Source organism: Puma concolor, chromosome C1, assembly GCF_028749965.1.
Source record: "Puma concolor isolate L17-30 chromosome C1, mPumCon1.1.hap2, whole genome shotgun sequence".
In the NCBI taxonomy this organism is placed as follows: domain Eukaryota; kingdom Metazoa; phylum Chordata; class Mammalia; order Carnivora; family Felidae; genus Puma; species Puma concolor.
In genome coordinates this window covers 51,338,565-51,362,974 of record NC_141674.1, presented here as the reverse complement: position 1 = coordinate 51,362,974, position 24,410 = coordinate 51,338,565, and the positions used below count along the sequence as shown (strand labels likewise).

Genomic DNA, 24,410 nt, shown 5'->3' with positions numbered 1-24,410 from the left:
CAAAACAAATAGCAGTTGTACATGTAGTTGTTAAGCAGTTTAAATTTTATTGACCTCCCAGTTTTTAAAAAAAGTTAAATTTAAGGTCACACACCTCTAAATTTGATATACTATATACAGATCGTGCAGAATATGACTATGAAGAGATACAAATTAGTCCATGCCCAAAAAGATTTACTAGAATACAGAATCATTTTCATAAATACATATAAAATTCTTCTCAAGATAGAAGGGGGATTGGCTGTCCAGGTTTTCTGAGACACTTTTCAAAGTGATTCAAGGCACAAAATGTACACTACTGTGAATACACACATATTCCAGACTTTGTGCCTCTAAATACAGCCCATTAAAGATCTGGCTTCATGACTTAAAAAACTAAAGGTACTGAAATGAGATTCTTCTTCTTAGCTGGAAACCCACAGGACCTATAAACATCATATAGATAATTACTCCAAAATATGGAGATACAAATACAAGCATTTTATTTTAAAAAGCAAACACAAAAGATAGATGTGAATTCAAAAGTGTTTAAATGCTTCCTTTTGGATAATTCAATTAAGAACCTATACAAGTTTGTTCCCAGAAGCTAATGCATCACTAGTCTCTACTATGGGAAATGAATTCTAAAAATTAACATGGTTTTCAGTAATTCAAATTTCACTATTTATATAAAAACTTTAGAGAGACCAATAATATCCAATAGCTTCAAAAGATAAGCTAGACTCTTTGATGTAATCAACTTTACCAGCTTTTGTCCAGGTCTGTTTAATATATACATAAGGAAAATACTCTATAATTTCTTATAAAATAGCAAGTAAGGAGTAGATGTAGGAGATGTAGAAGGAGAAAGAGAATTCAGAAAGTCCTTCTCTTCAGTAACTTTCACTTCAGAATCATCAAAAAGTAACCACTTTCCCTCATACTCCTTTAAACTTTGCACTACATATGAAATTTTGTTCTCAAATCCACCAAAGTTAAGGCCTGTTTGGTCACTGGATTCCTTGTTTGTATCAACTTCATGAGTCCCATTAGTACTGTTAGTCTCAGAATTTCTGTTTTCAGCAAATGCTGTATTGGCAACTTTATCAGGATTGGATGCTTTGTTGTACAGCTCATAATCTGCTTTGCTCTTTTGTCCTCCAAGAAGTCCAATAGCTTCTACATTTTTTTTGTTCAGAACTTTGCTTGGCTGTGTATTTCCACTGACTCTAATTGACATTTCCTCATCATAATTTTCAACCACATCCCTTGCTTCCTCCTCATTCAATGGTTCTGGTTTACCGATTTCACACATTTGGTCAATCACAAAATTTCCCTTATCTAGTTCTAAACTGTTAAGGTCAGTGACTTTAACAGAAGCAGTGTAATGCCCACTACTGATGGTAATGCCGCTGTGCATCACAACTGCAAATAACCCATAGCTGTCGTTGGTTGGCTTTGTGCTCCATTCTTCTAGTGACAGTTTAAGAGGTGTCAGTAAAGGAGTGTTGATCTTGGAAAGTCCACCACCATAGCAATCAAACCTTTGGAAGGAAAAAAAAAAAGTTTTCTGCAATTCCACTTTACACATTCAGTTTTACATCCAAATGTGAAACCAAGTAGAAGTCTGAATGAATCTTTAATGTTTAGTGCACACAAGAAATACTGAAATAAGTGCTAATATTCAGCAGTTTCTATGAAGAACATATGGCATGCTCCCTTTTATTTACTTTCCTAATTTTTTAAAAGTTAATGTTTATTTATGAGATAGCACCAGAGGGAGGGGCAGAGAGAGAGGGAGACAGATTCCCTGTCAACATGGGGCTCAAACTCACAAACTGGGAGCTCATGACCTGAGCCAAAATCAAGAGTCGGATGCATAACTTAACCGACTGGGCCACCAAGGTGCCCCTTTAACTTTCCTAATTTTGTACAATGAGAAAGCCAGTGTTTTAAATGCCATTTAACTTCAAAATCCTTTAGTGAGTAATTTTAATGTGACAGCCATCTCTACCAAGATTTGGGGAACAAAAATAAACAGCAAAGAAAAAAATCCACTGAAAGGAAACACTGTATGTCTTCTTCTGTAATAATAAAGTGTGTAGAGAGCTACTGGAGGCTCCCGTGCTAACTTTGAACAATTCATTAATATGGGACGGAATAAAATCTACAATGACATGTATACATGTCACAAAGATACTGGAATTTTCAACAGAAGAATCAAAATTCTTCAAAGACTAGTTTGATTCTTGGCTTACCTTAAATATAATTTTGCCTTTTTCACCCCTCAAAAAACCTTGATGTATACAAGATCTGTTTCCTGCTTTAATCACTTCAACTTGAAACTGTATCTAGTAAGGAACGAAGATTAAAAGATGTGGGAAGAACCCTAGACTATGTATTCATACCAAAAGGATTTATATTGATGCATTTTTACAAGTAAACTTAATAACAAACTTTTCTAAGGTTATCTTTATATTATGCTATTACACTATTTTGTTACTCTTATAGTATTTTGAACAAAACTTATAGCAGCTCATTTTTTTTCATATAGCTTTTATTTATAATACTCACTCCAAGCCACTAGCAGCAAAGCACTTCAAATGAATAGTTATAACTTCAGGCATTTTGTCAAACAAAAGACTTCGTTCGGCTTCAGTATAATGATGGCAATTTTCACAGAAATATTTATCTTCTCCTACAATCCTCTCCACTGAAGCAAACTGTGAAATTGCCCATCTCAGGGTCTTCATTTCTGTTTTTGGCTCTGGAGAAACTACATAAGAGAATCCTTTCACTCACAAATGAAGAACCTCTCAGACATTTAAAAATTAAGTTCCATGTTCAAAATTAGCATGCCATTTCATTTGACTAATCCTTCCCAAACAATAAAGACATTTTAGTTTCAGAAACTTAAGTTTATCATCCTCAACAGGACACATATCTTTTAAATATTTATACTTGGCTGGCCAAGTACAACGTATTTAGGTGACAGGGCCAGCAAAATGATAACCTAGTCTCTGATTCAATGTTAAGACAGACTTTTTAGTTTACACTTTAATGGCTAACCTCCGATATCTGAACAAGCCAGTCTCATGATCACTTCCCCTAACGTTTCCCTACTTCTTGTCCTTTTATACTAGACAAAACACTGGCTCAAATATTGTGAACAAAAATAGCCTCTGTAGCTCTAAGGCTGAGATACCTAAAACTTAATAAAGCATTTCACTTCCCATTATAACATACTCTACACATCAAAATAAAGATACCATAATCTTCTAAATGTTAATTAGTAACAAGTGAATCTATATGAGCAGAAAGATTTTATTATACCAGAGACACTATTTTTTTTTCCCCAGTAATTATACAAGCTATTATTAGGCTGTGTTTTGTTGAAGAAAACTACTTATTCCATCATCCATACAAGACTCCAATTTTGCTTACTTTCAGAACTCTCTTCTACTTTGGAAAGCTCATCTTCTTGTACTGGCACACTGATGTCCTGAAAATCTTCTCTTCTTTCTGTTAAACTTTCACATTCTAAGCATCGAGTCCTTAATACCAGCTGACCTTGAAATAATTTCTCTACTAGCTCAAAACCAATTTGCTCTGCACCTAAAACAAAAATAGGAAAAATTTTCAGCTCAGCGTAGCCCAAATAACCAATATTGTTTCAAGTGTATCATGAATAAAAAGCTGACTTTTAGATCTAAACTTGCTTATTAACATTAAGAGGTGTCTTATTCATGATACATAAATTCCCTGTAAAGATCGTTTTGAAGATGAATTACTGTGGTCTCTAAAAAAGAAAGTCACAATTTTGTCACCTTAAGTCCCTTCCCAAAGAAACGCCTATAGAAACAACCCCAAAATAAGTACGACACTTTTGGTAAAAACCATTAACCACATCAATACTACACATTTTCCCTGAGAGTTGGACACAATTAGGTAGCTATCCAGTTCAACTACAGTAGAACTACTTAGTTCTCTAAAATTATATTTCATTAAATGCAATTTCTTTCATGAGTTTATTGTCTAGTACTACAGAGGGGGTAAAATAATTCTCTTTCCATTAAAATGTATGGAATTCCCCTCGTTTATAAACCACAAATTAACATTACCTTAAGATTAGTGAGATTTATACACACACATCTGAGCACAGTGGTTGAAACACCACACAGTTCACAGTGTTAAAATTTTCTTACAACTTGAACCACATTTATCTTGTACATGTATCTAAGAGAACACTGCAGTTCTGCAGCTGTTAATCCTACCTATCAATGTCTAAGAATAAATTATACTGACCTTTGTTTATGGGCTTAACTTCATTAACATTAACGGACTTAACATTATTCCCTGGAGATTCAAGTTCACAACCATTAGTTGTGCTTTCATTTTCACACTTCCCCAAGTCCTCTTCAAGATCATATTCATTTTCTTTCGACTGTCCTTTGGATCCCTGGTTTGTTGTTATTTTCCCCAGACTACAGAATTTAGAAAGAATGCTGGGTTGCTTAGTTGCAGGCTTTAACCAATTTATTTTAACTCTTGATTTCTTTTGTGAGGGTCTTGAACTTTCATTTTCAGAAACATACTTGGGGATTATTTTAGAAGGAATCTCTAATGTATCACCTGTAGCTTTCCTTTTTGATCTGGTTTGTCTCTGGTTCTCTTCCAGTGACTGGTGTTCCTTAGAGGCTTTAATTTTTTTCTTTAGGTTACCAAATTCAATGTCATTTTTTCTTTTCCCATTTCCTTTTGTGAGTTTTTCTTTATAGTCTTCAGAATGCCTCATACTGTCCATCTCTGTGGTGTTAATACCACTCATTTCCTCCTTCTGATGAGGTTTTTCTTCTACCTTAGTAGATAATTCTACCACATTTTTTACTTCTTCTTTTTTTAGGAGTTGGCATGTTTCTTGGATGTTTCCCAAAATACACTGTAATACTTCCTGTGCATCATGCTGTAGATATCCTTCATACATAGGGTTGAGTTCCCTATAAATAAAAATTTCCATTTCATCTATTCTAGTTTTCAAGATAAAATATAAAAAACACATCCTTTCTATAGAGAAATTAATTCATTTACAGGGGTATCAAATTATTTTAAAAACCTGAAAACATTTATTCAACTAATTTGAAACTTCTTACCTAAACTTGTAATTAAAAATAAAAACAAATTTTACCTATTATCACAAATACTAGTAACGCTAGTATTTGTATAGTTTACCATGTACCAGGGTTTATTCAAGATGCTTTTTATATTAGATGTAGAACATAATTCTCACAATAACCCTATAAGGTAAGTACTGTATCACCATGATTTTACAGATAAGGTAGCTTGCCCAAGGTCAAAGAGATGCAAAGCCAGGACTCAAACCTGCTGTTGGCCACCATGCTATTACTGCCCATTAACAAATGTATAACAATTACAGCTAGGTCTATTTTTTTTTTTTTTACTGTTAAGTAATCTCTACACCCAATGTGGGGCTTGAACTTACAACTCTGAGATCGAGTCACGTGCTCTACCAACTAAGCCAGGCACCCCTCACCTAGGTCTATTCTTTAAAAAGTTATTTAGTTTTAAGATTTACCCTGTAACATTAGGTAAGGCTATTTATATATTGGATAATGTTTCATTTAAGACAATACAAAAAAAAATCTAATCCAGTGAACTAATAGTTACGCAAACACAACAAAACTGGAATATTTGGTATTTATAGTTCTTATGCATAATATATTTTGACTAAAAACCTACAATTCCTAATCTGAAATCTCTTAGGACCAAATCTGAGAATTCACTAATTTTCAGATTTAAAAAATACATATGGCATGTAATAAATTTATTTTAACCCAAGGGGCAGTATCCCATAATTAAACCTATTACTATTCCTATTTAAAAATGTGTGAGTATTCACATTATAAATAAAAATGAACAAAGACTATTAATAGCCTCATACCAATTCACATCTAATGAATTTAGTACCAAACTTACAAAAAGATTTCTGATTTCCAGAGCCTCTGGGATACCAGTGAGTATAGGATCTGTAGTTTCTATTTTCCTAGCCCTTCACTCCCCCTATTTGTTCCCATATCACTGTCCCCCAAAGAAAGCAGTAAGCTACTAAGTTGGAATCCTAAAATTATAGGCACAATACCTGAGTGTGTTAAGCAGTCGCCTTGGCTGAGTAGCAAGTTCATCAGTGTATTTCTCTGGATTTAAGAGAAAGCTAGCCTGAAGCTGTTCAACTGAAATGATCAAGGACTGTAAACTGCATATGAGTTCATAACTTGCCAAAGAATCTTCTTTACAATTTCCCTGTCAAGAAAGAAACACACAAACCATTATTTTTATTTATGAACAAATTAAGTACCTTCCCCTTTTCTTGTGTTTCACTAGACAATACTAGCTTTGCTAAATTTAATTTCATTCTAACACTAATTCTATAGAGGTATACAAACTTTAAACAATTCTGCGTTTTTGATTATTTTCAATTACAGGGAAGATAGTGGTTTTCTGACTGTGTAAATCAAAGGTTGTGAGTGAATTTGAAAACACAATATATAAATAACAGGAGATACAAGGGCATGATAAACTGTGACTGTGATATACAATGTTTATTGGTAAGCAATAAATTAGAGGGCAAGAGAAAACACTGTAAAAGATGATAACCTAGTTAGCTAACCTACAAGAATGGAAAAATTGCCTTTCTTAAAAACACAGGATACTAAGAAATTCCATTTCACAGAACCAGTCTGTTATCCTCCTCCCAAATCCTGTGTTTCTATTACTTTTTAATTTCTAAGCAAGTTAATTTCCATTACTTTACTTTTTATATATTTTCTGTTCTTTTATTTTTACCTTATCTTTTTGATTGGCTTCATCTTTCAGGGCTTCTTTCTTCCTTGAAATAATGTTAAATAAGTGCTTCACTCCAGATTTAAAACCAGGACAAAAATATAATACCTATAAAAAGTAAGACTGAGTGTTTACTGAACAAACAACAATGTAATTAAAACCATTAAAGTACTATGTTTTTTGTAGAGCATTTTAAAAATTTTTTTAAAATTTTTATTTGAGAGAGAGCATGCGAAAAGGGGAAGGAGGGACAGAAGGAAACACAGAATCTGAGCTGTCAGCACAGACCCCAACGTGGGGCTTGAACTCAAGAACCGCAAGATCATGACCTGAGCCAAAGTCAGACAACCGACTGAGCCACCCAGGCACCCCTGTAGCGCATTTTTAAATGTGCATTAGTTAAAATTCTGAAATTAATACTGTGTCAAAAATTGTTTTATATTTCATCATAGTAGCTCACTGTCTTCCCTCACTGGCAGCAAAGCAGTGAGCCTGGGCACATATTGCTAGGATGTAGGGTTCTAAGAGTACAATATAAAACAGAGTTCCAAAGGTTAAAATACACATCACCATAGTACTAGGAATAAGGCAGGAAAACCAAGGATATGTCATCTTCCAGTTAACCAATGTCAATTCAATTTTGCTAGCCCAATTTTATTTATTACTTTCTCTTACCCCAAAGGAAGCTGGTAACATGCAATTTAGAATCATTACTTTAGTCCATTCTAGTTCATTTACAGTCAAAGGCAAAGACCCTATGGACAATTAAAATACTCCACTCTGAAATTCTCAAACATTAAATGTTACATCATGCTTTGCCTACTAAAGCTTTATTATATAGCAAAATCCTCAACTTACCTGAAGTATACTGTTAAGATAACAAGTATTGCCGAGATTATTCAGTCCCACAAATGGTAACAAGTTTTCTCTCTTCTCACAGTTTATAGGTGAGGACTGTGCTGCAGGAACAACTTGATCACTATAAAATATAAGCAGAGAGAGGTATTATGAAGTATAGTATCTTAAAGAAACAAAGTGGAACGAACACTTCCGTAGATATAGTCTTTTCCCAAAAATTGTATGAACTGAGATATGGATTTTATTCAGGTGACACTTTTCTAAGAAATCTATACAGGTGCAAAAATTGCTACATACTCAGAATAAAAGTTTTATAAACACTTTAAAACCATTATACACAACAAGCCTCAATTCCATCCTGAGCTATTAATCCCATTTTAGAGAGTAGAAAATTGAGGGACTGGTACTGTGATGAGTTAAACCTACATAATTTTTAAAAGCAGTCTAACTCTGAACAGAAACCTGGAAATAAGCTATGACAATATCTAGGAGAGGATGCACCACCTAAGAGGTCAGGTTCTGGTAAAAGGAAAGAGTAGATAAAGAGAATTACACAGTTGTCCTTCACTTTAAAACGAATTGTTCAAGTTATTCTTTTACCTTATTTTAACAAATAGTAGGTCCTCACAGAATTTTTATTTTATAGCAGCTAGCTACTACCCTGGCACCTCAAAGTGTTTATAGGCATGAATGCTGGTACACATAAGGTTCACATCTCCTAAACAGATTACTGGGAAATATTAGGAAATTACACATGGGACCAAACCCATTTTAGTCATATAGCAGTGTACCTATGTGTTGAATAGTGAGCTAGTATAGACTCTAATTACAACAACTATATGTAAGTATTCCATTTTGTTCAGATTTCCATCACTAAAGGATTTGCACCAAAAGATTTATTTTTATCTTACTGGCAACTACATACCAATAGGTTTGATAATTCATACACTAGGTTGTCAAGTCTTCTGAACCAAAAAAAAAAAAACCCCAAAATCACGTTATTTCTTTACCCTTACACAGAATGCGTTACATTACAAATAAGTTTAAATTGAAAAATAATTTTAGCCAACAAATATTTCTCCAAGTCAATCTAACTGGCTTACCATCAATGTAAACAGGTTAACATTATGGATGTGATCCTGTGCTGAGCCAGCCAGTTTTGCGGTTTCTAAATTTTTTAACATTTATTTTTGAGAGACAGAGACAGAGCATGAATGGGGAAGGAGCAGAGAGAGAGGGAGACACAGCATCCAAAGCAGGCTCCAGGCTCTGAGCTGTCAGCACAGAGCCCAACACACGGGGCTCGAACTCGTGCACTATGCACCATGCACCGTGAGATCATGACCTGAGCCGAAGTCGGATGCCTAACCGACTGAGCCACCCAGGCGCCCCCCCCCCGCCCCACCCCCGTTTTCAACGTTTATTTATTTTTGGGACAGAGAGACAGAGCATGAACGGGGGAGGGGCAGAGAGAGAGAGAGACACAGAATCGGAAACAGGCTCCAGGCTCTGAGCCATCAGCCCAGAGCCTGACGCAGGGCTCGAACTCACGGACCGCGAGATCGTGACCTGGCTGAAGTCGGACGCTTAACCGACTGCGCCACCCAGGCGCCCCCCCACCCCCGTTTTTTGACGATTATTTACAGTTTTGCTGTTTCTACTATACACTGCTAGGTTTGTCTCACTGCTGTGTGTTTTTGCCTCCATAGACTATCAGATCAGAATGGAGGTATCAAAGTTCACTGCTTCTTCACTGATACGGAATTTTAAAAGTACCGAAATATACTTAAGATACATACATTTCAGATCCTCTATATTCAGAAGCCTTTTCTTCATTTTCTTGAGAATCTGTGAAATCCAAGGCTCTCTTAGTTTCCTTTTTCTGAAAAAACTTCAAGGAAAGTCTATTTTTTTTGGATGGGCTACCTTTTGAAAGCCCATTACTTTCACTAGGTATGACACCAGGCATTTTCTCTTCAAATCCCAAGGAGTTGACAAGAATTAACTTATACAAGGATGTTGTAATCACCAATCATATCTGTTAATCACAGAAAAGGTTTCATTATTTTCAATTATCAGCTGTAGGCAGTAAGATCATTAAATTTTGAAAATTTACCAAGGAATGGTACCAATTAGATCTTCACATTTGAAAACCCAATGCTTGATCAATAACAGGCACTCAATGTTTATTGCTTAAACGAAGGAGCTTGTCATTTGTCCTTAACTTTCTTAAATAAAAATATCAGATACTGAATTTTTATTATTTATTAGCCTACGAGATTAAGGGTCACACCACAAAATACCCCCATTTGAGTAGACCTACGGTAAAGCAGTATTGACTAAGAAGTTAATTTTTATTTTAATTTATTCATTCGGAAAACATTGAGCAACAACCATCTCTAATTCTAAAGCACGAGGTAAAAAGAAAGGGATGAATGGGAAATTAAGAGTGCTGGAAGTGAAGGAGTCCTCCCTCCAAAGCCTTTTCTAGTTATTAATATGAATACATGAAATAGTCTCTAAAAAAGCTTATATAAAATGTAACTTGCACAAGTCACTATGTTGTACACCAGAAACTAATGTAACATTGTGTGTCAACTATACTCCAATAAAAAAATACAATTTGGATACAAGCAAAGGCATAGATCTGGTTTTCAATTATACCTAAACATTTGAGTGAAAAGTAATAAAAGATGGAAAGTTGAGAAAATGGTGCAAAAAACTGCTGCACTTTGTGCTACCAAACTGTTACTGACTAGACACAATATACTGATTTTCCAAAACTTCTTTTAAACTATAAATTTTGTTAAATGCTCCCTTGAGTAGAAAAAAAGATTTACCTTTTTTAAACTTTTTTCACTGTTAAAACTTTTGGATGAAAACCCCCCCAGCAGTATTTGTGGTATTTATTTTATACACACGTCCTATTTTCTTAAGATATAGGGGGGAGGGGGGAGGGAATTATCTGGGGTATTAGAGTACAAAACCTCAGCAATGATTTCAATACAGACACAGTAATAGGATGAACAGAGAAACTAACAAAATTCAAACTCCATCTTTACTAACAAGCATTTCACTCCACTGTCTCTGATCTGGGAATTCGCAACATTGAACTCGGTTGTGAAACCACACTTTTGAGACTCAACTCAGGAGTAACTGCAAAGTTGACCAATTTCCCCACCCCCCTCCCCAACTCAATTTACCCTCCTAGCCACTTATTGCTACTGATGGAAAGCTATCACGAACGATAAACCAGTCTACGCGAAGTTGTCAGGGATCTCTAAGCATTAACGATTCTCGTAAAAGATTTTTCTTGGGAGCCAATTCTTATAAATGATGTAAAGTGGATTCTCTAAGACACAGAGTAGTAACCGGACTTAAATAAGCAGAAGAAAAAACGACCAAGCAGTTGAAATAACGGATAGATCCTAAGCAATTAAACCCTCCTGGCTCCCTCAAATCACTAACCATTTAACGTTGCTGAAAATACCACATTTTTACCAGATGCCGTATCTTACACCATTTCTTATTCCTGGCTTTATTACTGGAAAAACTAAAACGTTTCTCCTAGAAGTCTAAATCAAATGTCACAGAAAACACAATAAATCGAACATTAGATACTCTTGAACAAATGACAATATAAACATTCAGTCCCACTAGTTTCAAGTTCTTCCCTTTATAAGACGACAGGACTCAATGCCAGTTTTTCACGAAAAACGTAAAACAAGGATAACATCCTCGACAAAGGCTTAAAAACACGTGGCTTTCTAAATACTTCTGGAAAAATTAAGTTACAGTGCGCGATAAAATGTAGCAATTCCCGACACCGGACAATATTAGTGAAAACATGCTCTCCCTACGCCGCACCTCTAGGAACGAAAAGTGAAAAGGCGAGGCTGTGCTGCCGTCCGTGTCGGTCAGACACAGCCCTGGGTCCTGCGGGAGGCTGGCCGGTGGCGACTCCGGCCCGCACCGCAGCTCCGGGCCCCTCGCCCGCGGAATTGGCCTATTGACGCCCAGCCCGCACCTGCCTCCCCGTGTCCCCGCGGCGGCAGGAGGGGCGCCCCTCCCTGCCACCGGTGCCCAGAGGGCTCGACTGGCAGCTCCGCAAGGGCGCAGCAGCGAAGCGGTCCTGGCGTCTCCCCCCCCCCCCCCCCACACACCCTCCCGCGGATCCGACGCCGGGGTCCTAGGGCGACCCCCTTGGGGGCCGGCCGAACTTGTCTCGGCGCCCAGGCACCGGCCTCTCCTCCCCAGGCCCTCCTTACCTGGTCATGGCCCAAAGCACGGTCCGCGGCGGTGACGCCCCGAGTCCAGCCGGGATGTATGTGGGTGCGACAGGTGAGCCCCTGCCCCGAGCCCGCGGGGGCCCCGACCCAAGGAAAAGCTGCCCGGATTGCCCTCCCCGCAGGGGAGTGACCATTCGCTCTCAAGAGCGGGAACCCGGGCTGCCGCTCGGTCCTGCCCTGCGCCGGCACCAACTACATCCCCGGAGCGGCGCCCGCCCCCGCCCTCCCCCGCCCTCCCCCGCCCCGGGATGGCGAGGCGCGCCAGAAGTAGTCCCGCTCGCCAAGCGCCTGAACCGCTAGGGTCTTTCCCACTCCACCACCGAGGGGAACTTGGCGCGTTTTCCTCAGTCTCAGGACCCCCGTGTTTTAGCCTCCGCCCGCGCCAGCACTGCGATTGGAGGTGGCGTCCTTCGAAAGTGCCGGTTCTAGTCTCCACGCTGCAGGGACGCGAAAGGCAAGAGCCGCCTCGCGACCGCCACTCGCCCCCCTGCCACGCACGGGGTCCGGAACCAGCTGGAACGGTAGTTTTCCCAAGATCCTAACGGGTTCTGCAGTTTCAAACAGCGCAGGCAGCGTCAGGGGCAGCTCGCGCGGGTCCTCGCTGAGGGCGCGCGCTAGGTGCTGGAGGCCTGGCTGGCGGGCTCGAGCCTCACACCCTTTTTTTTTTTTTTTTTTTTAACCATTCGTGCGCGCGAGTTGAGGAAAGGCGTACGGGTCGGGAGACGGGACAGAGAGAAGATGGGACGGACTCCTTCCTCGGGAAGACGACGCTAGGTGCTCAAATCCACCAATCTGTGATGAGCAATCCCCCAAACCTTGTCCCCCACCACCACGCTGAAGGAGCCAATCAGAAGTACCGAGACAAAAGCAAGTGGGTGGGCGGAGGAAGTCCAGCCAATACCAAAAAGAAGACAGGAGGACTCCACCAACCATTGCTGGATATGCAGAGTACCCTTCAGGAGCGGTCCACTCCTTCCGCTCTCATTGGCGTTCGAGTGCGCGCTTTCGCTGCCGACTGTTAAATCTCGCTCCGCGTTTTGTGAATCCTTGGCGGTGGGACGCCTCCGCGGGTGCGGTTTCCGGAGTGAGGCCCTCACAATAAGTCCCGCCCCCCTTTCTTGCGTACACATTCGGGCGGGGTTACTAGGGAGACTAGTTTCGGAAAATGGCTGACGGCTGTGCTTGGTGCTCGGTGCCTGGGTTTTCTGATCGGAATCACAGCCCCAGCCCCGGGACCATCCAATAGAAACCAGCGCTGTCGTGGATAACAGCGTATTCTCAACCGTATACGGTAGCGCTGAGGCTCCTTCCTCAGCCCTTCCACGCCTCATTTTCTCCCGTTTACTCCTTTCCCTTCCCGGCCAGACAAGGAAACGAAAAGAGCACTTTAAGGCCCAGCTCCGGCTGCGGGTGCTGGAAAGTGTTTCTGCGCGAGCCCTTACTTGGGGCTCAAATGCGGCGAGCCAGGCCTTAACCTGATTTTTGCTTCCTTTCGTTAGTATGCTTACCTTAGTGAGGTGATCTCGCAAAGCAAGTTAAGCAGGATAAGTTCAGTTCAAATGCATTTAATCAAGTTTGTTTTTAGGTGCCTACCAAGTTGCAAGGCATTTTTCAAGGCGCTAGGGGCACGGCGTGAATGAAATGCATTCCCTGCTCGAAAGGAGCTTTACATTCTAGAGAGGGGCAGAAGTTAAAATGATAGGACATAATGAGTGGTAGAGAAAGGAGATAGAGAGTGGACAGTTTTAGAGTCTGGAAAGACCTCTTTGAGTTGACATTTGAGCTGAATGAAAGTGGAGTGAGCCTTGGAGGAATCTCAGGGAAGAATGGTTCAGGCAGAGAACAAGTTTTTAAAAGTCCAAGCTTCATATGCATATACTGGAAAGAAGCAAGTAGGCTAGGGTATTTAGAGCAAAATGAGCCTAGATGTGATGACTGTGGGAAATGAGAGTAGTGACATCTGCAGGGCTCTGATTAAGCAGGGTAAGGAGATGGAATTCATTGGATGGTTTTGAACTGGGCAGTGGCATAATTTGTAAAGTGGCTGCTTATGGTGGATAGATTGTTGACCTTCAAACATGCAAGCAGGAAAGTTAGCTAGGAGGCTATTTCAGACTTCCAGGAAATAAATTATTTGGCTTGCAATAAGGTGGCAGTAGAAATGTTAAGAACTGGTAGGATTCTGAATGTATTTGGGGTTTTGTTTTTTTATCCTGAGAGAGATCCAGCAGGGGGAGAGGGGGAGAGAGAGAATCCCAAGCAGGCCCTGTGCCACCAGCACAGAGCTGGATGCAGGACTCCATCCCAGGAACCACAAGATCATGACCTGAGCCAAAAGCAAGGGTCAGATGCCCAAATGATTGAGCCACCCAGGCTCCCCAGTTCAGAATATATTTTGAAGTAGAGTGAACAGGATCCCTTGATAGATTGTAACAAAAAAGAGACAAAAATGACCAGGATTATTTTTTCCCCAAAGCAACTGGATAGTGGTTGGCCCTTGCTAAAATGGGGAACATTAGGTAGCAGTGGGTTTGTTGTGAGGTGACATTGTTCTCACACACTAAAACTCAGATGCCTATTTTATTTTTTTAAATTTTTTTTTCAACGTTTATTTATTTTGGGGACAGAGAGAGACAGAGCATGAACGGGGGAGGGGCAGAGAGAGAGGGAGACACAGAATTGGAAACAGCCTCCAGGCTCCGAGCCATCAGCCCAGAGCCTGACCCGGGGCTCGAACTCACGGACCGCGAGATCGTGACCTGGCTGAAGTCGGACGCTTAACCGACTGCGCCACCCAGGCACCCCCAGATGCCTATTTTAAATAGAAGTTGAGCCAACAGTTAGCAAGGTTGGAGCTGAGGGGAGAATTTAGATCAAGTGATATAAATTTAGGAGTCACCAAATGGTATTTAAAACCACAAGACTGGAAGAAATCACCTAGAGTGGAAATCTTTATCCTAAAACTCTGCAGAGCATTGATGACCATTTCCCTTGCCCAGCCAAGAATCCTAAATCCAAGTAACTGCCTCTTAATTTACCCATCTTAGAATCAACACCCATAACAAATACTCATTTTAAGAGTGAGACTTTAGGGGTGCCTGCGTGGCTCAGTAGGTTAAGCCTCCAACTCTTGGTTTCAGCTCAGGTGAGATCATTATCTCACGGTTGGTGAAATCAAGCCCTACATTGGGCTCTGTGCTGATAGCTTGGGTTTCTCTCCTTCTCTCTCTCTCTCTCTCTCTCTCTCTCTCTCTCTCTCACTGACTCTATCTCAAAAAAAAAAAAAGTGAGACTTTAAAGGTCCTAATCACTGAATTTATACAAAGAACAGTATGACATGTTCATACTGAACATAAAGTTCAAAGTCACTGCCTAAAGAGAAATTAATGCTGCTATCACTTGGTAAAATAAACTCAAAGTTAGGGTTTGAGCTACTTTCAAGGGATTAATAATTCCTATTTGAGAGCAGAAAAGAAAGCAGCCCAACTCATTTTGAAGCCAGTATAACCCAAAATAGACAAGGACAGAACTAGAAATATAATTATAGGTCAGTCCCTTAGTTTGCCATTGTGTATCATGGACTAGACAATTTCATTCTCTAGTACTAGCAGAATCATTGCTACTTTCAAACTCTACCAGGATAGGTAACCAATTCTAGTTTCCTATTATAATTTTCCTGATTCTAGTTCTCTTTTTTAATTTTTTTTAACGTTTGTTCAATTTTGAAAGAGAGAGAGTGCGTGTGCGAACAGGGGAGGAGCAGAGAGAGAGGGAGACACAGAATCTGAAGCAGGCTCCAGGTTCTGAGCTGTCAGCCCAGAGCCCGACGTGGGGCTCAAACCCACGAACTGCAAGATCATGACCAGAGCCAAAGTCGGACACTCAACCAACTGAGCCACCCAGCCACCCCTTCTCTTATCTTAACTGAGATCCTATTGTCTGCAGCCACCATTCTTCCTCTATAATACATAATATGAGTCAAGATTCAGTTGAAGAGAATAGAATCCACTCCCCTGGTATAAGCAAAAAGAGCATTAAATACTGGGGGTGTTGATTAAATAGACTCAGATTAATTTTCAGGAATGAGTCCCAAAGTCTTCACAGAACTGGCCACCAAGGGAAAGATGACTGTTTTATGATCAGGAAATGAAAACTCCTGAACTACATTGCTCCTGCAATACCTAGGAACCACGACTATCAGAAAGCTGTCCGTGTTGCCAACTCCAGAACCACACTACACACACTGTGATCTACTCTTGCACAATACATGTGTTCAGTCCTGAATGTTAGAGCCCACAGTACTAGTGGCTAGATATTGACACCTCTGCTAATGCTGCTCCAGAAATCCCAAAACCTCCATAACCGTGCTTGTCAATAGCAAGAGCGGAAGCCCATGGATGCATAGCAGGCTTGGTGTATCTGGCAATATAACTGATGCAAAAATGTAAAAGGTCTCTGATCCTTTTCCTTTCAGTACTATGTGGGAGAAATTACAGCTGTAGTTCTTGACAAGATATAATTTTTAAGCCCAAAGACTCTTATTTCCTGGCTTCCATGTGCAGTGCAACTACCTCACTCTTAATGACAGCTACCTTGGGGGCATGTGAAACAATGGGACTTAACAGGTGGACAGCATTCTTAATCCCATTTTTGTCAGCCTTGTATGGCTGAACGGCAGGCACATTTCCTTGCAAGGCTTTTATTCACAGGCAGTTCCTGTGTGCTTTGACTTAAAGGTATAAACGTAGTTGGTATTTTTTCAGCCCTTCCAAATTATAGAACTCTTAATCCACTTAGATTATAGACAGAGTTCCCCTCTTAGGAAAGCTGAATACCCTTCCATCCCTACTTGCAGATTGACTAGCTCTGGCCTGAGTTAATCTCTCAAAGAACTTTGCTGAAACTGGCAAAAATTTAAAGCCAGCGAATACCAAGTTCTATAAATTTTACCAATTATTTCCCTCATGCTACAAATATCTTGCAACTGGACAGTAAGGGTCACCAGTTTTCCATGTGGCAATATCTGAGTCTTTACCACACATTGCCCTAATGCTTCCACTAAAGTGACAGTTCATTTATTTTAAGGTCATGTAATGTGCTGTAGGAAGTTTCTAGGGCTCAAATTCTGCATCAGATAGGAATAGGTTAATCTATGAGAAAAAGAATATTTTTTTAAGTGTCCTTAGCCAAGATGCACATTTATTTCTTCATCACATAAACAGAGTGCAGAAGTAGGAAGTCTAAATTAGTGGTGATTCCATGACCATCAGGGACCTAATTTCCTCCATTCTCAACATGTGTGGCTTCTACCTTCTGGTCCAGATGGCTACTTAAGTTCCAGCCATCTTGTCTACATTCTAATAAGCAGAAAAGAGAAAAGGGGAAAGATGATCATGCCTCCTCCCTTGAAAAATACTTCCTGGAAGTTGTACACACCACTCCTGCTTACAACCCATGGGCCAGAACTAACTTTATTCTCTGTGTCTGTATGTCCAGTAAGAGGTCATAACATCAAGGAAGAAGTATACAATTGATATTGGAGGACAAATATTCTCTGCTATGCTTCTCCTTTCCTGATTTAATAAAAGATTTCCCTGAGCGCCTGGGTGGCTCAGTAGGGTAAGCATCTGACTCTTGATGTCGAGATCTTGTGGCTGTGAGATTGAGCCCCACCTCTGGCTCTGCGCTGAGTGTGGCACCTGCTTGGGATTCTATCTCTTCCTGTGCCCCTCTCCCACTCGCTTCCTCTCTCTCTCTCTCTCAAAATAAAAAACTTAAAAAAAAAAAAAGATTTCTCCAGGTGGGGGAGCAGAAGATTAAAAAAAAAAAAAAGCATATTGTTTGGTTCTTTGCAGAAGAGGATGTGCTCGATAACTATGTTTGCCCTAATAGTAGATATGGACATGATGCCCAGAACACCCTTCAAGGAAGGACTTGCTCCCAAGCTGCGGGGACTATCTCCAATTGTCAGCTCCATCAGGGTCTACTTCAGCTGCAGAGAGAAGCCTTGCCCAAGGTTATGACATTTCCAGGGCAGCCAATATTGGGTGATTGCACAAGACTGGAATAGAAAGGCTCAGCCATTAGGGCCCACCATGGGACACCTCTGATGTATGATATTCACTCTGGAGCTTCTGGGCAGGTTGTTCAAAGCTTTATTACACCTGTATTAGAATTTGACTTCTTTCTCTGCCCAGTCCTGCTTCCTCTCCCTTCCTTCCGTATCTTCTATGCTCTGTCCCAGTGTCTGCTTCCCAAGAACCCTACCTGTGATAACTGGTACCAGGATTGGTTGGAGAGAGTAGACAATAAGATGGAATTTGGGAGATGGATTATGGACCACCTGCTGATGAAGCACAGGCAGCCCCTGGCACAAGGTGATAGTCCAACTGGGGTGATATACCAGGTGGAAGGGAACACCAGAGGTGTGACATTTCAGGCATTTGAGATATTGGTAAAAGAGTGATAAGAATAACAGAACTGGATGGCTATTACTAAGCTCCACTGGTTACAGAAAAATAATGAACAACTGAGGATAGGTAATAGGCAATTGCAAGTGAGGAATGAAAGCCAGAGAACCTCTTTATTGTACACACACAAAAAAGGTCTCATTAGCAGGGAAGGGGTGGAGAATGACAAGCAACAAGACTCAAACTTTACAGTGGCTAAAATATGGTTAAATAACCAAAAATGGCAGGTCTGTTGTGCCAAGGTCAGGGCCATGATTGAGAAAATCTAGCATTCCAACAACATGGAAGGGTCATCTGGGTGGTCCTCCTAAAGATTTTCAATCCTCAGGCTCCTCAGATGCCTAGTGACTGTGGCTCACTCCTCCCTACCAAGAACTGTCACTTTCCTGTGCTAGAAGACTTTGCAGAGGCTTCTAACTGGAAGGCAACATGTTTCCCCCTCCCGTAGTAGACCCCCCTCCCCCCTGCCGCCACATGCACACACAAATCTTCTGGCCACTAGGCCTATAATTAGGGCTTATAGCATAACCTAGTTGAGAAGTGCTGTGCCTAATAATGGAGGTAAAGGACTATTCCCCAAAAAAGATGTAAGACCTAACCAGCATGTACCACCAGGAGCTTGGGGACTATGCATGGGACTGGAGTCACAGAAGGCTTGATAAAGGAGGCCAGACCATAAAATGGGATAGGGAGAATTCTATTGATGGTGGAGCACTCTCCCAAAATATTTAACATCCTGGCCAGGGTCTCAAGAGTTGTGTGAACTCACTGCTATGATGGCTCCTAGAAGGATGAAAAACAAAAACAAAAACAAAAAACAAAAACAGTGACTTTGACTAAAACTGAAATGCCAGAAGTGCTAGGGCAGGTAGATAGGACATGAAAAGATTAAAAGGCTCAAGGAAGTGAATAGGTTAGAATGGATGTGCTATGTACAGCCCAAAGTTTATGATAATTCTGTTCTGAAGGACAGCTCAGAGGCCATTTATCAAGGCCATAAGGAATGCATTGGTTCAAAGGGCAGGAATACCACTCAAAATTTGTGGTGACTCTCTGCAAGTCATGGCTGAAGGTAGTAAAGGCCTCTAGAACCTGGTTCACTGATAGCAATGCATATGCCAGGACCCCAAAGCAGTAGAGGCCAAGTGGTAGTGCTCAATGACCAGAAGCCAGGAAATTACAAGTATTATAATGTGGACCTAACCCACACAGTTATGGAAATGGTTAACAGGACACGGTATCCTTAGGGGCAAAACAGGCAGCCAACAAAGGTCCTATTTAGTTTGTATCAGCAGAAGAAAAAATCAAGGATAATGACCAGGAGAGTAAAATCCTTCATTCAATAAAGTCACCCACTGTTCCTTAATCCATTTGCACACCTGAGTTAGTTTATAGACCTGGAATCCACTGACTGAAGAAGGCCTCAGGAGGAAGGACCCTATTACATTTCAAGTATAAATGGTAATGATTTTCCTAGCCCATCCCCAAAGTATCTTTTGTCATTTACCTGGGTAATTGTACCTTGAGGAAATGGGAATACCCAGACATTTCAAGGACTGTTAGACACAGGGTCTGAATTGACACTGATACCCAGAGACCAAAAGCATCATCATGACCCTGTTAGAGTGGGAGCATAGAGGCCAGTTAATAGATGACAAGGTCTGGCTCAGAGTGGGTCCATTGGGTATGTGGTCTCACCCAATGGTCATTTCCCCAGTCCCCAAACTATAATGGGATTCACATATTTGACAATTGGTACAAACCCCTTGGGATGTTTGCCTGTGAAGTAAAAAAGCCATCATAGTGCAGAATGCCAAGTCGGGGTCTCTGAAATAGCCTCCCCTCCCCAGCCAACCATGGTACCAGAAGTCAAAATAATACTGTATCTCAAGAAGGGATGGCTGAAATTAGGGCCACTCTTAGGAGTTTAAAGGATACAGAGTTGCAGATTCCCATCATAGCTCCATTTAACGCGTTATGTGGCCATGCAAAAAATAGATGGTCTCTGAAGGATGACAGCAGATTACTGTAAAGCTCAACCAATTAGTAGGTCTGATGGCAGCTGCCGTGCCAGATGTAGTGCACTTGCTAAAGTAAATTAATACAACCTCAAGTATTTGGTGCACATCGTTGATTTAGTGAACACATTCTTTTCCATTCCAATCATAAGAAAGGATCAGAAACAGTTGGCATTCCCACAAAACAGACAAAAGTACACATTTACAGTGTGGCCCGGGGCTATGTTAACATTCCTATCCTGTGTGATAAAAACCCGAAAGAGATCTGCACCTTCTGGATATCCTGAAGCACATCCCATAATCTCTGACATCAATGACTTCCTGCTGATTGGGCAGGATGAGCAAATTATGCTGTAACAATACCGGGAGAATTAAAAGACTAGAAGTGCACATGTGTGGTGGTAGAGTGCAGAGGAATGTGCAGAAGAAAGCTGACTCCTTGCCTTTCGTATCAAGAAGTCAGTAGATAATGGCTGACTGAAAAACCAAGAAGTAGAAATATGAGCATGTTATTTAGATAAGTGGAGGTAAATACCAAAGAATCAGCTTAAAGTTGAAAGTAGTTGCCTTGAGGGAAATGAAGTCTTGTTGGAAGCATTTAACTCTTTAAGTCAGGCACATGTATAACTTTGAAAAAATTAAAAAACTAATATATATATATTATATATATATTATATATATTATAGTATATATAATATATATATAATATATATTATTATATTATAATATATATATATTACACACACACACATATTTAAGCACTGTAAGTGAATTATTTACTGATTTCATCTCCTGGGAAAGGAGCAAATAGAGCAAATGCTCAACAGGAATAGATTATTTGAGATTGGAATGACCGTTCTTCTAACCTCACCTTCTGGGTGCTAGTTAAAAAAAAAAAAAGGCTCAGTATGTGAACATTTGGCTGTAATCCAGCATCTTTAGTAACCACAAAAGGCAACCAACCTCAAAACAGCTAGTAAAACCACTATTCAGTAGTTCAATTTAAATAAATGATTCTTTCCACAAATTAAAGTCTGTTTAAAAGGTAAAATCCACTTGGCTTCAAGATTTAAAATTTTTGTTTCCCAATCTACAGCCCCAGGGTCAGGTGGAATGACTTCCCTTGCCTATTCAGGGAATGCCTTGCTCCACTTCTTTAATGTTTGGTAACAATTTAGTAGAGGAATGTCCGGTAAGGGGGTGGGTGCTGTGGGGGTAGCAGGAAGTCTCACGAGCCTATTTATATTTTACGGAAAGGGAGTCTTGTCTTTCTCATACCATTAAGATTCTCTTATCCTTTGTACATTTAACCCATCCTGAAGAGAGATCTACAGTTAAACTTCAATATTTTTTTCTACTCTGAATAAAGTTTACTTTAATAAAGTACTAAGTACTTGGAGAGGAAATAAATTCCAAGAGAGTATTATTATGAGTATTATTATGGACTCATGGCTTTTTATAGTCTTAACATGTTTTAATTAAGTATAATTCTGATTGGATTTTTGAAGCAAATAAGATTCCTGTTTTAACCCGTGGGGACTCCTTTTAAGCAGGCTTCCAGGTCTCTGAACATTTTTTTAATGTTTATTCATTTTTGAAAGAGAGAGAGAGAGCATGAGTGGGAGGGGCAGAGAGAGAGGGAGACACAGAATCCAAAGCAGTCTCCATGCTCCGAGCTGTCAGCACAGAGCCCGATGAAGGGCTCAAACTCACAAATCACAAGATCATGACCTGAGCCGTAGTCGGATGCTTAACAGACTGAGCCATCCAGGCACTCTGGTGTCTCAACATTTTGAAAGCATCCTTGCCTTCTAGCGATTCCAGGTCCATCTTTAAAAATGTTTTCTTACTAACTTGAATGTACTATATAATATGTTGTTTTTACCATATTACCTGTTTAAAAACCACAATATTATTATACACCATAATTAAAAAAAATAAATCTAAGTCATAAGTCAGTGTATACTACTTTGCCATTTCATTCTGGGCTTTTAAAAGAGTGCATGTATTTTTCAATCAGAGAAGAATACAGTTGGCTCTAACATGAGGATTGTATGATGATTATCTTTCAGCCTAACTAATTCAGATTTAGATTTTGTGTAGGTCTTGGTATGGAGCCACCCCAAAACTTGGTGGCGTAAAATAACAATTTCTTATTTCTCATGATTCTGTGGGTTGGCTACGTTCCCTTGGAGGATGCATTCAGCTGGGACGGTCACCCGGGAACTGGAATCAGTGGGGCTGACTAGGCTTCCCTCTCCCTCGGATGCTCCTCCTCAAAGAGGTGGCATGAGGCTTCTCCACACAGTCATGGTAAGCAGAGTTCCACGAGGGCAAAACCCAGTGTACAAGCATGTACCAACCCTCTGTCTGTATTACTCAGACAAAGGACTCAGACAAAGGAAATCCCATGGCCAAACCCAAAGTTAAGGGTTTTCATAAAGGCATGGATATGGGGGAGGAGGGGGGTCCTGAGTCACTGGGGTCATTAATATAACAAATTACTCCAATCTTCCTGTGAATATTATCTTAAAGTAGAAGTCCTATCACTCAGGGTGTTAACCTTAAAAAATAAAACTGCTAGTTATTTTACCAGCAAGAATGGTTTTGTCCAGTAATAGCAGAGAATTACAATCTAGAACAAACTAAAGCAAAATCATAGGCAAATCTAGAGAACGAAGGCATGGAACCCTTTTTTATAGAGGAAAGGGGAAGCTGGGAGGGCTATTATAAGCAAAAAGTCCATTGGAGTAAACTGGGATTTCAAAGTATAGTAGCTTTTCATTGGCTGACTTCTGACAGTCACTCATTGGCCAGGCTGTTGCCAGGGGAGTAAGAAAAACTTTCTTCCTTCTGCTGGGATGGAGTAAAGCAGTATCCACTTGCAAGGTCCCTCTCTCTTCCTGTTGGTTCTGCAGCTGCCAAGGAGTGCCAGTGTGTAAGAGCACTCCCTTTGCTGGCCTCCCAGCTTCATTCTAAATGATATTCCCTATTATTAATTTTCATATTTCACCCTTTTGTTCAAGATCTTTCTTAAAAAATTTTTTTTTCAACGTTTATTTATTTTTGGGACAGAGAGAGACAGAGCATGAACGGGGGAGGGGCAGAGAGAGAGGGAGACACAGAATCGGAAACAGGCTCCAGGCTCCGAGCCATCAGCCCAGAGCCTGACGCGGGGCTCGAACTCACGGACCGCGAGATCGTGACCTGGCTGAAGTCGGACGCTTAACCGACTGCACCACCCAGGCGCCCCACCAAGATCTTTCTTTGAAAGCATCACTGATCAAGAGTTAGATTCTCCATATTTAGTAGTTTTGTCCCTCAGTGCCAAGAAGAATCTGTCCTAGTTGTCATGTCCCATGTCAAAGAAAAGGAGCATAGCAGCTGAAAAACACTGAGGCTACATCTGAGTAACAAGGAAGGTTGCGGGGGAGACCTCTTAGGCACTTCCCATCTATAGTCCATATTTATTAAAACTGTAAGTGTTGGAGATCGTCTCAAAGCATCAAACCAGCATTGCCTTATTGGGTACATCATTTAAAAAACTTCTGACAGGTGACAAAATACAAAACTTAAATAATTATATAAAACAGAAGAAGTAGAAGTAACATGAGAATTCCAAATCGTGCATGATGGTTCTACACCAGGACTCTAGGTGTGAAAGTAGCCAACTGAGATATTTATTGGCACTGATTATTATTATATAGGGGAAAAAGGCTCTCTCATGATGGTAAACCTGTAGTCATGTATGTCTCCTAGAAACCTCTGCCTAAAGCAACCATGAACACAAAATAGTGAATACTGCAAAGGCACACTACAGAATTAACTGAGTGGATTTGGGAAGATACGGTACAGGTATAAACAGGAAGCAATAGCTGATGAACTTTTTGCAAAACAGCAAAACTGCAAAAGTGTTTTTGAAAAAGTGTCATCTCAAA

General features: G+C 40.3%; 1 protein-coding gene across 2 annotated transcripts; it reads right to left on the bottom strand.

Annotated features, from left to right (window-relative positions):
- Nucleotides 1-24: 24 nt before the first annotated feature.
- Nucleotides 25-12,396, bottom strand: USP1 (ubiquitin specific peptidase 1). Of its 2 annotated transcripts, XM_086717175.1 has the most exons (9): nucleotides 11,964-12,396; nucleotides 9,495-9,733; nucleotides 7,696-7,816; nucleotides 6,841-6,945; nucleotides 6,137-6,297; nucleotides 4,285-4,976; nucleotides 3,424-3,594; nucleotides 2,554-2,755; nucleotides 25-1,523 (listed from the first exon to the last, which is right to left on the bottom strand). In XM_086717175.1, exons 2-9 carry the CDS (start codon nucleotides 9,662-9,664, stop codon nucleotides 791-793), a joined length of 2,355 nt encoding a protein of 784 aa, XP_086573301.1. In that variant the 5' UTR covers nucleotides 9,665-9,733; nucleotides 11,964-12,396; the 3' UTR covers nucleotides 25-790. The 2 variants fall into 2 exon arrangements, with proteins under 2 accessions (XP_086573301.1, XP_025791090.1); XM_025935305.2 differs by lacking the exon at nucleotides 11,964-12,396 and having other exon boundaries at nucleotides 9,495-9,756.
- Nucleotides 12,397-24,410: the final 12,014 nt, after the last annotated feature.